This window comes from Copadichromis virginalis, linkage group LG7 (genome assembly GCF_057382275.1).
Source record: "Copadichromis virginalis isolate Kocher_CV1m ecotype Utaka linkage group LG7, C_Virginalis_male_GT1.1, whole genome shotgun sequence".
Lineage (NCBI taxonomy): Eukaryota > Metazoa > Chordata > Actinopteri > Cichliformes > Cichlidae > Copadichromis > Copadichromis virginalis.
In genome coordinates, this window is record NC_140624.1 from 32,892,953 (window position 1) to 32,909,477 (window position 16,525).

The 16,525-nt window shown below is 39.1% G+C and overlaps 1 protein-coding gene across 4 annotated transcripts in view; it reads left to right on the top strand.

Moving 5' to 3' along the window:
• wdr7 (WD repeat domain 7) overlaps positions 1-16,525 on the top strand; it is a 99,710-nt gene that overhangs the window by 48,138 nt on the left and 35,047 nt on the right. For all 4 annotated transcript variants that reach the window (XM_085463099.1, XM_085463096.1, XM_085463098.1 and 1 more), the window contains one exon: positions 1,796-1,909. In XM_085463099.1, the coding sequence (XP_085319225.1) occupies positions 1,796-1,909 (114 nt within the window). The remainder of the gene's footprint in view (positions 1-1,795; positions 1,910-16,525) is intronic.

The following is a 16,525-nucleotide window of genomic DNA, read 5'->3' on the forward strand; positions in this document are numbered from 1 at the left end:
AAGAGAAGGAGGACAAGGAGGAGGAGGTCCTGGAGGTTAACAAGGCATGCTGGGAGCAATGTGTCATGGCTGACATGACAAGCTTGACCTTGGAGCAGGGCAGAACGCCTCCTTCTCCTCCCCTCCTTCTTCTCCCCTCCTTTTCCTCCCCTCCTTCGCCACCCCTCCTCCACTTCCCTCTCCTCCTCTTTCTTCTTCTCCCTCAGCTCTTGTATCTCTCATTTTCATTCTTCCAACCAGGACAGTTAAGTTGGAGGTTATAGCCCAGCTGGTGTGCACGATGTGTGTGCTGGAGATGCAGAACACGAGAACTGGGCCACCTTCAGGCCAAGCAGCAGCCTCGAGGGTCACAGACTGTATATAAAAGATGGATGTAACCACCATTATCTGTGGCGTGAAACCGCCTGCTCAGAGAGGGAAACATGCAAATAGAAACTGAAGCGAGGGTTGTTTTTGTTTTTTTTCGCTCTCCGCAGGCCTTTTGTTCATTCACAGTAAAACATCAGTTATGTTTTAATTAAATCCAATTAAGTTTTTATCACTTTAATGTCAGAGACAGGTAATCAACTGCCGGGCTGTGTATTGGCCTTCTGTCACCGTGTGTGTGTGTGTGTGTGTGGGTGTGTGATACGAAGTCATTATGTTGAGCTGTCAGCTGTGTGTGTGAGCAGGTTAATTGGAACATGTTAACCTGGATTAATCAATGTAATTACACACAGTGTAATTACAGTTAATTTTATTGGTGTACTGAAGAAGCCTTATGAAACTGTGCCATTTAACTTTTTCTTTTTTTGTTAATTACATTTTTTTTTCTTTAAAAAAAAGGAAGAGGAATATATTTCTTTGTTTTTGCTTTCTTCGTTTTTGATAAGCGTTTTGTGGTTCTTAATTCATTAAGCAGGCTGTTTTCCCAGAGATTAGCCCTGTGCCGACTCTGTTACCTTAAGCTGCTTCATTCATTAGCACAGTGTCATTCATTAGTGCCGGCCGCTAATGAAAAGCCACTCTTAATTGCCAACAGAGAGATAAGAGCTAAATGAAAACGCTAAATAAAAGCGTGTCCCTGTCCTTGTGTGTGTCCATGTGTTTCTATTCATTCTGCTTATACGAGGACATCCAATAAGCCTTTATTTGCTGCTTAACCAGAGCAGTTAACTTGATCATAACAACAATGAGGACCAGAACAGAAACTCGCAGTGGAGAGCATCCTGACATACAGACATTCAAACCATTACGCTGATGGTCGGTGACATCAGTGAGCCTGATCTCATGGCACAATGTGAAATGGTCACGAATAACCTGTTCGGTCACGTTCACAGACATGAAACTAACTTAATTCAACTGGTTTCTGTCAAAGTAGTTTTTATTGATTAAATCTAGTGGTGTAGTTATTATTGACTACATCTAATAGATTTAAGCAGTAAACCAAACCCTATCTGCGTAGTTTTTACTGAGTAATTGCATAGTTTTTCTGTGTAAATCTATCAGAGTAGTTTTTATTACTTAAATCTGTCACAGTAAATTTTATTGACAAATTTATCTTATTGGCTTAATCTAAAAGATTTGAGCAGTAAACTACATTCTACTGGGGTACTTTTTACTGCCTAAATTTAATATAAACATTTTTTTTCTGAATCCAGTGGGGTAGTTTTTAATGGTTAAATTATCGAACTGCATGCACTTTATAATTGCTATGATGCACTGAGGGGAGATGTGTAAATTATATCTATAATAGTAACCTGGGTTGTGCTCGTTGGACGGACTGCACTGAACCGTTTTGTCTCTTTCTCCTCAGCTGGAACAACCACCGACACTCCCCCTCCAGCCCTGCCGCCACCAGAGGCTCAGCCAGTAGAAACCAAGGCTCCTGAGGAGGAAATGGATGTCACTGATGATGACATCACAGCAGGTAAGAGCACAAATTTCTTTCTAAGCAGGGAAAATAGGATTAAAGTACGCACACTTCTTTGGTATTCTTTGTTTTTTTGTTTTTTTTACCCATCTCAGGAGTAAATAATAGAAACTGTAGAGCTGCAACTTGGTTGGTCGTGGTTTGAATTGGTTGTTCCCACACTCATCAAGTTGCCTTAGACTGACTGTAAACATCTAAAAATAAATGCTTTGAATGCTTTCACTGCTAGCTGGAACCAGAAATTTTAGTTGGTAAAGCTCATTTTTCTTATGGTATACTGGGAGTGGGCCAGGTTTCCAATTTTTGATGTGATGGGCTTTGTAACTGTAGAAGTTAATGATTTTAATAATAGCCTACTGCGTCTATTTAAGTGGGTACACACAGGGTACAGTGTTCCCTCACTATATCGCAGTTCACCTTTCGCGGCCTCGCTTGTTGGGTTTTTTTGTGAATTGTGAAGACCAGGCCATTCATTTATTTAAACGCAGAGATCCAAAGTGTAATTCTTAGCCAAATGATATAGATGAGAGAAAAAGAAAGAAGGAAAGTTACTACTGCTCAGCTACTTATTGAGGTTTTGCAGTCATGTGTAGTGACAATGTTGAATAAAGTGGATCAGGATCCAGTTGCACAGGTACGACTGGTCTGCAATCATCTGGCAACCACTGGTCATGAGACTGCATTGGGCTCAGGAAGGAAGAGGAGGGTCATCTAGTAACTGGAGGGTTGGTGGTTCAATCTCTGCATGCCACAGTATCCTTGGGCATGATACTGAACACCACTATGCTCTGCAATTCGTTCATTGGCATGAGGGCTCAATTAGAGTAGAACAGGACTGTATAAGACCAAGTGCATCTACCGTTTATTCCAGTTGTTAAAAGTTGCGGATTGCTTTGGTCACTAGCATATTGCTGCAGTCGTAGTTTAGAAGGCAGTGACAGTTTTGTCTAGAACGTCCAGCTGCTTTCTGAGCAAAACTCTGAACACTGTCCTAAAAAACCAGCAGCCTAGCTATCTCTCTGTGATGTGAAGTCAGCCATAATCAGCCAACGAGTTGCCGTGTGGATGCTGACCTCCAAGGAAAGAAAGAACAGTGACCACACTCTGCAATCTAATGTGAATCTTGTGTGTGCAGATTAAAATTTCAGCAAATACCCACGCAATATTTGACAAGGAAATTCAAGTCTCTTGAAGCATCCCTGCTTTGTCCCATGATCACAAGCTGAAACCCATTTCATACGATGCTGTAGCTTTAACCTCTTCAGACTTTCTTCTGTTCTTCGTGAACCTCTCCGGTGTTTGAGGATTACAATTAAGGGCTCATTTTTCCCCTCCGTGACCTGAGAAGTCTCATCTGGTTTGATTCCAAAAAAACATGAAGAAGTCATTTATTATTTATCTCCAGCTGAATTCAGGTGTTTTGCTCTGCTGACTCTGAGTGGAGGATAAGCATTAGTGTTTGTGTGCACGCATGTCCTAATCAATGCCTGCATGTAATACCCGTGTACTGTGACCTGCATGGTGTTAAAAGCAGTTTAGTGTAGCGCGCACACACACACACACACACACACACACACACACACACACACACACAGTAAGGTGAGAAGCACTTCTCCCCAGGAAACAACTCACACCTGCAGTACAGGTAGAAAAACACACATGCACACACTTTCCAGTCCATTTATCCTTGCCACATATACCCTGAATGTTTAACTGTGACAGATACACACATAGAACGATTCTCCACTCTAAGATAAACACATTTAAGCACTGCATTTCTATTTTTCTTCCTACACATCAGCAGTTTTTGCATCCAGAATCACAGAACAATAAAGCAGGATTGACTCATTTGTCTAAATATTTTAAAGACATTCATTTCTGTAATAAAGAAAAAAACCCCAGTGCCTAACGCTGTCTCACTGTCTGCACCACCTTTTTTCCTCTTCCCTCCATCCTCCATCCTTCTCTCAGACCAGTCAATATCACAGATGTGTCTGACAATTTATCATTTCTCTCAGCTCGTTTTTCTCTTATTGACAGCTGTGGGTTGTTTTTTTTTCTCTTTTCATTCGGTCTCTGCAGGATTAAATCTGTTAGCAGAAACCTCAAACACAGAGCAACCTGAACCTTATTCTTCTGTGGAGGAAGAACTTTTGCCTCTTTGTTTCTTTTGTGGTTTTTATAATTGAACTTTTTAACATTGTTATGAATGAACGCACTCTCCATTTGGAAACCTGTCATATAAATATTTTCAGTGTATATAAACTCACTACTTGGATTTCTACACGGTATTTAACATTACCATGTACTGAAATTGCAGTTATAATTTGAATGGGTTCATATGAAAAATGATGTGTGTAGGGCTGTGCGATGAGACCAAAATCTCATATCCCGATATAATCATATACATCCATTGTCCGATAACGATATAAATCACAAAAATGTAACATTTTCTGTAAATTCTGTGAATCTCGGGCAGCTCGACTTGCGTGAAGTGTTTCCAGCTGAGCGTCGTGTACCTGGAGTTGAGCGTCTTAACCGATGCATGAAACTGAATATTTTTAGACATAAGTTGTAACAGCCGCAGTTTTCTTTGAGTATTTATTACACAGCATGCTGCGGGGAAAAGCCTGTTCTAACTATTGAGTCTGAGGTTTATTTTTTAACACCTGATGGCTCTTTTTTGCTTCTCATTCGTAACTACTCTGCATACTCTTTCACGTGATTCAGTTTCTTTTGAAACGTCTCAAAAGGATCTTGAGCTTTATTGTGAAAGGTTTATGTGGAAAATAAACAAGCGGACACGCGATGGTTTTACTGTCGTTGTTGCTAAAGACTTCACATAAAAACAGGCGCTTGTCTGTCAGTAGTGTGGTCATATTAAATATAAGAGAAAGAGAGAACTTAAATTCAAATTCAAATTCAAAATTCAAATTCAAATTTTATTTGTCACACACACACAACCATACACAGTATGACATGGGGGTGAAATGCTTGTAGCTGTACAATGCCCGACCATTAAATGACAGAAGAAAAGTTCTACAATATTTACAATTTACTACAAAAATTTACAAATTAACTTAGGAATTTACAGTAAAGAACATGCAAATAGCAGAAGAGATTATAAAGATAAGGATTATAAGAGAAATTAATATAGCCACTACAGTGACCATCAAAACGATGAAAAAATATTGCCGTAAACAGTTTATTTTGCGACACCACAAAACAAACGATAGCGTAAAACAAAATGATAGATGTTTTTATATCGTCATCCGATATATTTCATTATATCGAACAGCCCTACATGTGTGTATGATTTCCGTTGCTTCATGTTAAAAGTTGGCAAACGGGTTTTACCTCAAGAATTCACAAATTGTGAGTCTGAGTGGAACATTTTGTCTGCATGCGGTCTGTCATTTCTGTCCATGACTTCCTGTTTTCCTCGTGTGCTCTGTGCAGCTTCACGAAACTTTTACAAAAAAAAACAAAACATGACACTAACTCGATGGAGCTGCACTGCTGATTTCACTCTGTGACGCTTATTTCCATCTCTATGTTTTTATACTTTGACTCTACCAGAGTAGTTTGAATTATTCCTTTATCCATCTTATAGTAGAACTCAGTGCAGCCCTCTAATTCATCTTCTGTTTGTGTTATCGGTTTTAGCTCCAGCATATTTTACATATTTGCAATTGAGCTGTGTCCCCAAGGTGACCATTCAGTGAATATCTGCTCTGTGTGACATCATACAGAGCCCAGAGAGGGGAACAAACGGTTTAAGGCAGACTGAAGATGTAATTAGGATTAATTTAGGCTCATCCCATCAACCATCAGAGCTGTTCATGCACATACAGACTACACTTACACTAACACATACTCTCTTAATGTGCAGTGTTTTTATGTTCAGTCTTACAGCTTTATATGGAGCTTTATGGTGAGCAGTGGTACTGTAATTGTTTAGCTCATGTCAGGAAAAAATGTAATATTGCACATGGGCATGTGCAATATTACATTTTACTTCAGATACTTAGTAAGATGATTTTGTGGGTTTTATTGTTTTATTATAGAGTTTTTGTGTTTTGTATAGACAGAAATAGCCATTTGAGGTTGTGGGAACTCGAGGTTTTCGTCATGTTTTGGATTTGCTAGGAGAAAATGTGAAGCAAATGAAACGAGTGAAGGGGAAAAAAGAGAAGTGGACGAGACAAAGGGGAGAAGACAGAGATGTCTACAGCAGCAAAATCACTTGGCTGCAGGCTGTTTCCACGGCGATAGACTCATCACATCAGTCTGCTGTCACACACTTGCACACACAAACACCAACATGTACACACACCAGGATGTGCAGGTGAGAACATTTGTTGCTCAGTGCCGCAGCCACACACACACACACACACACACACACACACACACACACACACACACACACACAAACCTGTAATTATGTCCGTTGCAGTGTCAGGGGATGTCATTAGGATCCACAGCCTCCTCTTCCTCCCCTTTCTCTCAACACACTCACTTGAATTTAGTTCATTAAATCTCTGATGGCATGGCATTTTGGTGGGAAAACATGCCCAAGAATCTAAACAATTAGAGTAAGGTCATTTGTTGTTATTGTAATACAAGAATTCCTACATTTCACTGTGTTATGCTGTGTAAGGCAGCCCTATGGGCCCTGGCTATTTCCTGAATGACTGTAGTCTAGTTTCACAGACTCAAACAACTTCAGTCCCACTGCCAAATCTTTGACGCAGAGGTCGTCCTTCAAAACGTGTCTTTTTGACTTTTTCTTATGAATTTAGTTTAGCTTGTGAGTTTCCAGACCCTGAAGCAAGATTTAGGAAAATCAGTACAGAGAACCCCACAAAACTTGCTAAAAGCAGCTGACTCAAAGTTTTGTAGTCTCAAAAAACACATACTTTAGTGCCTCATCAGGAATGCTGTCATTATTATTATTTTTTTATTTTTTGCAGCTCTAATTTTTTCAAGTCTATTTTTTTTAAATTTTATTTTAGTTAAGTAAAGCTTTTTTTCACATCTAGTTTTTAGTTTTAGTTAACTATAACCTCGATACATACTGTCATTATAGTAAGCTAATTAGTTTGTCATAAAGCACAAATATAGAATGTCCCACCTGCAGTTATCTTGGGTTAATTCTGAAATACCATTTTTATAATTATATAAAAACATGGATTTGATAGTTTTACATCAACAGCTAAGTGTGTTGAGATCCTGTGGGTGTCTCTCTTGGTTTTGCACTGTCGTTCAGTGGTGGGTAACCTGGAACAGTCATGTTTCTACACTAGAGGGAAGTCTGCCTCTACTGAGAAATAAGCGCACCCATGGATTTTGATGAAGGGGATGACCCCAGGGAGGTCAAAGGTTGTTGGTGGACGCAGCCCCAACACCCTCCATTCCTCACACACTGAACCACTTTCACTGCTGGGCAGTTTTGCCCTGCTGATTGCTCCCAGTCAAAGTCATTCAGTAAAATTAAATAAGTGGTTTTATACATCATGCAGCTGATCTTGCATTATTATCATAAAATATTTCTATGAGTTTGTTTATGAGGAGGGAAGGTCAGGACAACACAGAGTATGAAGGGATTTCTGTCCTCTCTTACCATTTTGACGGGTCCACAGCAGCGGTGATCGAGGTCAGAGGTCAAAGGTCAGGCTGACCCTCACCTCTCGGCATCATTAGCCCAGTTTTGATTTGGTTATCTGAAACGTCAGCCTCCCTGGCTAATCTAATACCCGAGCCTGGAGGTCGTTTGGGTCAGATCACATTTCTCCTCAGAACAGATTGAACTTATGGGGAGATAAATGCTCCGAGCCGCCACTCCGAACACGGTGATTGTCTCAGACAGTTGTGTCCCTACTGTGTTACACAGTGAGGGACCCAGCTGGTGTATGAGGATATTATTGTATTAAAGGTAGTCCAAATATTAATAATGTACAGGAATGTATTTCTGCTGGCTGTGGAGTGGAAACAGTACTGCAGGAAAGATGTGTTGCAAATACCACAGCCTCTCTTGGCATCTGAAGGCTGCTGTTAAAATTTACTTAAGCCGAGCAGTGAAAAGTTATCACCAGAGAGGCGTGGATACTTCATTCACTTGTTTTTAATGTTACAGCAGATTTATTTCAGAGTAGTAAAGCTGTAATATTATACAGTATGGTACCATAAAAGTTTGGTTACAGTGTGAAACACACCCTCCCCCACCTTCACACACCCCACCCTGCCGAGTGTGTGTGACTGTCTCTGTGTGTGTGTGTCATGGTTTATGAATGTGTCACAAAGATAAAGCGCTGGCCTTGGTGTGTGTGTGTGTGTGTGTGTGTGTGTGTTGTGAATGGATAGACGGCATGGTCATGTTTCTTGGTCACTCAGACTGGTATTCTCCAGAGAAGGTTGTGAACCCACTGAGGTGAGACGGATCTTGATATAAGAAAATCTGGTAATGGACCTGAAACGAGCTGAGCTGGGTGAGATGTACAATATCAGTGATAAAAATCTGCTGCAACTTGAAAAAATTTAAATTTGTAGGACTAAAGAAACATGGAGAGATGGAGAGACAGTCAGCCTTTGTGGCGTTTTCAGCCCCGTGGGCAGGTTCAGATGGTATTACTGATCAGATTGATCAGTTTAAAGCTTCACCTCAGAGGATGAGGTCTTACACTCATCACAGAAATACACAACACAGAAAGTATAATCGGATTATATGGAAATGGCCCCATATGTAGATAAAGGGAGGGATGGAGAAAGAGAGGATGAGTGATTTTGACAGTGCATGTCATGCCAATATTTACAAGTATCATTTTGTAAAGTGATTTCAGCTGCTTGTGTCGAGCAGTGACTGCCCATTTAGAGAAGTAGTAGGAAAAAAACTAGTAAACTGTATGTCTCACAAGACTGTTTTTTTTCCCTCATGCAGAAAAGGTACAAGAATGAAGGATGCATAAATCAGGCAAATGTTACAAAAAGTGGCAACTTTAAAATGTAAATTCTCAATAAAAGTCTACCAATTTCCATATTAAATATGACCATTTCTCATAGACTGCATACTAAATAAACAATGCTTTGGTGAAAGATGGAAAAATAATAACTATCAGTATTTATGGATACTCGTTTCCAGAGCCAACTAGAGGCACGTTGAAATGTTGAGGCATTATTTTGAGGTTGTTTTTTTTTTTTGTTTTTTTTTTTTATTTAAATTTTCACATTTCTACAAGTGTTTTTTTTGTTTTGTTTTTTAAACGCGTGAATACAGCCAAGGAAGCATAACAGATGATTTTTCTTTAGTGACGTGAGAGTAAAGGCCATTACTTTACCCATGCCTATACAGCTAGTACAAACAAGAAATTATGTAAATAAGAACAACTTTACTGTGACTTTGAATGAATTTAAGTACAGTTGATGTGAGCACATTGAGCAGGTGGGAAGCAAACAGAAGTAACGTTAGCTGCTAATGCTAATCGGTTCCCGTTGTTGCTGCTGAATCAGTACTCATGTCAATGGTTACTTTATGAAATCATAATATCTAAATCATATTTTCATTAAAAAGTGTTTTGAAAGCATAAACATTTACAGCTAGGGATTTAAATCCATTTGTTCCACTTTTACTTTGAAGAAAAACTCTTCTAATCTATGGAAACTCCATATTAAAGACGTGTATATAATCATAATATTTGAGGCTACATAACTGGTAGTAATTTTTCTATCAGTGCTTTTGTCTCCCCTTCACGGCCTTGTCTGTATTTCTGTCCATATTGTTCCCATTCGCTCGCTCCACCTTCATCTTCCTGCTTCCACCACCGTTGGCAGTGATTGAGTTCAGGAAAACGTTGTGTTCAGATGTTCCCAGATAATTCGTCTCCTGGCTGCTCACATCTGCTCGTTGTGTGTAATCAGATCGGATTAACTGTCAGACGTCTTCAATTGATCCGACACTTCAGACTCGACACAACAAACTGTAAATCTGTCATCAAGCTCCTCTGTTATTTCTGCTCCATTTCTCTGCAATTCAGCAGCCATCGAGCTCTTTGACAACAAACCAGTGATGGGATTTGTTTTTGTTGTTTTTATGTATTATTAAAGTAGGAGTCACAAACTAAACAATTCTCAAACTCCGAAGTACCAAAACTGATTTAATTTAACCTTTAAGTGACTGAGCAGTCATACATTTATATGTTGTGGTATTTTTATAAACACAAAAGTATGTTTGACTCTTTGCCTTGGATTGTGGCTGCAAACTAGTGAAGTGCCAGTACAGCCTTTATAATATAATGGAAATATGAACGTTGCGTTTAATTACTGAATCAAAGCAAGAACGTCATCATGAAAATGAAAATTGTGCCGGGCTGATGGTGTCTGCTGCAAAGAGCTTTATAGGTATAAGAAACACAAATAGAGCAATTAGAAAAATATAAAATAAAATATGACATCATAAATGTTCAAATTTTTGTGACGTTAAATAAACGTAGATTTTTTGCTCAGTCCAAGTTCAAATATGTAAAACGAAATGTGACTAGACGTTAAGAAATGAGAACATGTGCAAGAAGGAGCAAGTAAAAGTATCCATGCTAGACATTAATCTCATGTATTGTAAATGCAATACAAATTAGTCAACACTCAAAATGATCAATGAAATATTGATCTAGGATCTCTTTGCAATAGGGGACTCGACTCAGCTGGCTGCCAACACTTTGTATTCTGGTTATATTCCTGTATATAACTAGATGGGCGGTGAGTGCCTGTTTGTTTTTTGTTTTGCAGTGAAATGTTAGTCCTGCAGCAGCTACATCACTAATTTCAGTTTCCAGTCTGAGGTTCTGGCTGGACACTGACAGCAGTCATTAGCTCATGTAAGTTGGCATCAGATTTGTGATTTTCATGGATTTATCATAGTTGATCACCACATTATTATGCATGTAGCTGCCAACTTCACTCCATTCAGTTGCAGACTGGTAGCAGACTGACTCTGTCTTATTGCTGTTTTATCACCATCTTGACACGTCAAAGTCAATTTTAAGTTGTCGTCTTAAACAACTTTAAAGGCAACAGCATTACAAGTTCATTGTACACGACAGCAATTATTCTGGTGGTGCTGCGATCATGCCGCGGTTTTCCTTCGTGTGACTGAGGTTCAGATGGATCGTACATCAAATCAACATTTTTTAATAGAAGATTTTGGTTCTTGAAACAGTATCCAAGTTTGTTCAAAATCTAATCCAACTAAGGTGTTATGCTCCCAACATTAATTGATTTTTTTTTTTTATGGATTTTTTTTTTCACTGTTTGTCTATGCATCTATTGTGTGGCCCTTCTTTAAGTCAGCCCAGACCTGAGATGTAGCCCACCTGCATCCTAAAAGTTTGACCATTGCTTTCTTTTCAATCAGTGATTGTTCCAAATCTCTGGGGATTAAGTCAGTTTTTTTCCTCCATTTAAAAAAAAAAAAAAAAAAAAAAAAAAAAGACCCCAAACCTCCATTTGTGGAGAAAATCGTTTTCCTCTACCTTCTCCAAGTTGTGATGCTTTTCATTTGGCAGAGCTGAAATCTAATTCTGTCACATGGCTTTGATTCATCTGTGATCGAGAGGAGAGTGTGACCAAGGCGCGGTGGCTTTAATAAAAAATAATTTCTCCTTTATGAAGACGCTGTGCAGTGGAGGCCGTCCACTGTCTCTGCATTAGTGAAATTAACATCCAGACTCATTTTTCAGACTGCTCCATTAACAGCATGAAAGTGACAGCTGCAAAGGACCGAAAGTATTAGCTGTATTAAAAACCTGTCGGAGGGGAAATTAAACTGCAAAACAAACACAACTGATAATGGAGGATTAAAAAATAAGACCTCAGGCTCTCAATATTGCCAAACTGTACTTTCATACAGTGTGACTGAAATATGAAGTGCGGAGAAGTTAATGTGATTGGGAGGAGGAACGGGAGACTCCTCCTTCATGCGTTTACTCTGCATTTATTTCTGCTGAGAAAGCAGAGTTTCTGAAATGCTGGGAATAATAATAATAGTAATGATAATAATAATAAAGTTATACAGGCCACGCCTGGGTCAGCCCTAGCCATCAGATCAATGTGATGTGGTTAAGTGTTAAATGACCCAGCATAGAGACCAAAAAGAAATGAAACCCGAAGAACTGATCAAAGAGACTGAGATCCTTAGTTAAAATTGGAACAATATTTCCCAGTATCATTGCTTTTTGTTTATTTTTGCCAAGTTCTTTGTGAGGTATAACTAAGCAATGAAGCCAGCGCTCTCTGAGTCTCTCATCCTGTGGACGAACTCCAATTCCACCGACTTGGACTGCACCTTCTACTCCATGTTCTGCTCGGTGTAGCGACACAGGAACCAGCTCTGGACCTGCTGCGGTTCTGGTTAGAGTGCTCCTCCGTCTCAGAGCAGACCCAGGATAATTTAAACCTCATGCTGTCGTTAGTGATGACTCCAGCTCTAACCTTATGTTTTGAATATTTTTTTTAAAAAAAGGGGGATGTTTGGAGGTAAAAAATTACAAATTTTAATACATGTCAGTTAAAATAATTATTTTTCCCTCTAAATGCCAAGACTTGAGAGAACAATAACTAAAATGGCAAGGCTTGTCTCCATTTAAAGTTAAAGGTTTAAAAAAACAAACAAAAAAAAAAACAACAGATGTGGCCAGTTAAATTTATATGTGGGGAAATACTGCTTTTAATGTTTGAGTGGTGACACTGTGAAGTGCTTTGCTTTGATCACACGTCTGTTCTGGAAGGAATTTGAACCATTTAGGAAATAAAAGTCTGAAATCTGATGAATGATCAGCACAGTCTGGTTCAGGGCTGCTTGCTTCCTCTTATGAACCTGAATCCAGTTTGTTTGGGGTGTGTCTTGTGGACTCCCCGCTGACCCTCCCTCCGTACCCTCGTCTAATTGAAGCTGGTGAGCGCAGATAGCTCTCCTGTCTCTGTCTTAAGATGGCAAATAAAATACACTTAACCTTCAGATGGACTCGGGCCGGTTGGAAGGGCAGCCACCGTTTCAGGACTCGAATCTTTTTTCTCTATCAACTTAATTGTGTTTTCAATTATTTCGCCCAGATTTTCTGTCTCCTGACATTTGCTGTAAGGACAGTTTCCCCCTTTCCCTCCTCCCCACGAGCCTGGGATTTCTTTGTTTTATGGAAGTTTTTCCTTAACGGACAGAAATGTAACCCTCGAGGCCGTGCTCGGGAGTTTGTTTTGAGCTCTTCATTTCTTTTTCCTTCAGTCTGTCGTTCTCTTCCACCTCCTCCCTCTCCTTCATTCTCACATCAGTTTCCTGCTGGTATTGATCCCCTCCCTCAGTCCCTGGTGATCAGGTTTTACCAGTCTCCCATTGATTACCAATGGAGGCAGAGCTGAGGTGCATGATGGGAAGATTGCAGGGCTGTAGCTGCAGCAGTAGGAGGCAGGGATGGGAGGGTTGTAGCTTTGATTACCAGAAATATAAGATATTTAAAAAATACAGCTTAATTATTGATCTGGGTGTCTCACACATAAACATAGTGCAGTATTATACTAACTATTACTTGTAATTGATTATTGCTTATTATTATTATCATTATTATTATTAAATTATTGCTTATCTGAATGAAAGTGTTTGACTCAGTGGCGTAAATGTGTTAAGGTTAAATTAAATTTAGACAGCGTTTAATTTTACAGTCGCCACAGCAGATGTCTGTCTGGTCGATCAGTGAAGTTGTTTTTTAAATTAAATATGATCAATCAGTTAATCTGTTTAAATTTCTAAATGAAACACTGATAATCAAAAACATTTATTTTCTGTCAGCAGCCCCTTTACAACTTCATGTCAATCAGACAACACCTCTCCTTTCCTTCCTTCATTCGTTCTTTCTTTTTTTTTTCTTCCTTATTCCTTTCAGTCTTCCATATTACTTCCTTCCATCAGTCTTTTGGTTTTTCTCTGTCCTTCTTCCTTCCTTTTGGTCCTTTATTTACTTAGCTTTCCTTCTTTTCCTTTATTTCTGTCAGTCTTCCCTCCTTTCAGCATTGGTTTCGTCCTTCCTTCCATCATTCTTTTTTCCTTTCTTTTCTTCATTTCCTCCTCCTTCCTTTTGGTTTCTCTTTCTCTCTCTCCGTTTTCTTCCTTCCTTCTATCCTTCCTTCTTTTAGTGTTCCTTTCCTTCCTTCCTTCCTTCCTTCCTTCTTCCACTCAGAATTCATTCATTCCGTCCTCCTTTATTCCCTTGTGTCCTTTGAGCTGACCCTCTTTCTTTCAGGCTTTCTTTTTCTCTCTCTCCCTTCTATCATTCTTTTCTCCATACAGTGTTCCTTCTGTCTTTCAATGTTTCCTTTCTTCCTTCTTTCTTTCTTTGGATCTTTCCTTCTTTCCTTCTTTTAGGTCTTGCCTCCTTCCTTCCTTCCTTCCTTCCAGTTCTTTTCAGTTTCTTTCTTCTGATATGAATTTCCTTTCAAGCACTATTCTTACATTTTATTTAAAATGAGGTCCTGACGTTATTCCTGTGGACACAGCTTTGTGGTTTTTCTCTGTTCCGTCATCAGTCATCATTAATCATTATTTTAAAAAAAAAAAAACCCTTTCAGTTCTGTCAAATTACAAGCAAGCTGACCTCAGTCCTCACAGTACATTCAATAACATTACTTAAATATAATTAAATACAATTAAAAGCAAAGGCATTCTGGTGATATTTCTTGTTATTATCATTGAAATAAAGCTACCTCTTAAAGGTTACAGCCTTTTTTTAATGCTCGGTGACATTTCAGTTGTTCTCCTTTTTATGACACGTCCATAATTTAACTGCATGGACTCCACAGGTTGTTGCATTACACCGTCCTGCCCTTTTTTTAATGGATTCCTTCCTTTATGGATAATGTCATTTCAGCCAGAAAGCCTTTTTATCCCAATCCATTTCTGGTTTTTATGAAGATTTAGCCAAGCGGAGGCGCGCACGGAGGGGAGCTCGTCCGTCCCCCTCTTTAGTTTATTGGGTTATGTTTGGGAGCAGCTTGCCCAACAAATAGGATTTAAATACAATGTCATTATAATAGATCTGCTGGTCGCAAAGGAAGCGGATCGATAGGCTTCAAAAATCAATCACACTGTGCACGCGGGCAGAAACCGAGGCAGCAGGTACACACTGGACAGGAAGTGATACAGCCTCACATCTCACCAGCCAGCAAGTCGTTTTAATGGTTTTAACATGTCAAATCAAAGCTCGTCATTATCGGCTCGTCACTTTCATGATTGTACAAACAATTAGGATTAGTTCAAAATCCTGTTTACCTGTTAGTTCAACCTGTTGGGCCTCTGTGATCTCATCCACAGTACGGTGTTTAATAATATTTTTTTGAGTCCAGGTAGATGTGAGGAAATAACAATAAAGTGACTATATAAGAGTCAGTTTCACTAGTTAACATGTGACTGGTAAACTAAATCTGAATATAATATAGTCATCTGGCTCTTCAGAGTGAAAATGCGCGATAAGTGACATTAGAGCTGGGCGATATGAGATTTTTTCATATCACGATATGTTTTTTTCATTTCAGGCGATAACGATATCTATCACGATATAAGCCAAATAACTATATTTGTAAGATTTAAATGTGCCGTTGCTCACAAGTAAAATGTGAAATAATCAGCAGCTTGTTTTTATTTAAATATTTATTTCCCATAATAAGTTCAACAGGGTAGATGTACTTAAGGAACATGAGACTTTTTCAGATAAATGAAGGCAAATATTGCAAACTACACAAAAGGCAGCCGCTAAAGCGTTTAAGTTTCAAAAGAGAACAAACGAAACAGACTACTAAATTGTCAATTCCACTTAGAAACAAAATATTAATTCTAAAAATAAATCTTAGTTTGTTTTACAGAAGAACAGACAAAACTGACTAACTTTTGTCAATATCAAATAAACTGAGAACTAAAAGGAAATTCTCAATCTCTCCTTGTTGTATAGCTGAGCTTTTCAAACAGTTTTAACAGTTACTTTAGTCTGACAAAAGCCGAATGACGAATTAGCGCTTCCAGTCAGAGACTGAGGCTACGTCCACACGTACACGGGTATTTTTGAAAACGGAGATTTTCCGTTTTCGTTTTAAAAAAATAATCCCGTCCGCACATAAAGGCAGAAATGAAGGAAAACGCTGCTATGAACATGCCAAAGCAGCAGGTGGCGCTAGATTCCTAACCGTACCGAAATGTTGGCCAATCAGAAGTCTAGAAGCCTCGGTGGGAAAAAGTAAACAAAGCTGGGGCATAGAAGCAGAACCGAGTCGTATGTGTGGAGGGACAGTAACTGTGTGTATATGTAAGCATTTAAACACTGCAGAGAGTAGAATTAACAGTAACAGTATTGTAGAAATTCATTTCACCGAAACAATAACGTGGCGCACAGTGTGACGCATGCACCAGTTTATTGTATTTCCAGACTTGCTTTCGGCACAATTTACAGTGCACGCTACTCTGTTTTTTGTCAGACTTGAAATAGCCGAAATACCTTCACACTACGGAACTTCTATGGCTCTTCCGTTCGACAATCTCTCCGGCATTGGAACCATCATCTGTTTTCTCTTCGGTCACGCTCGGTT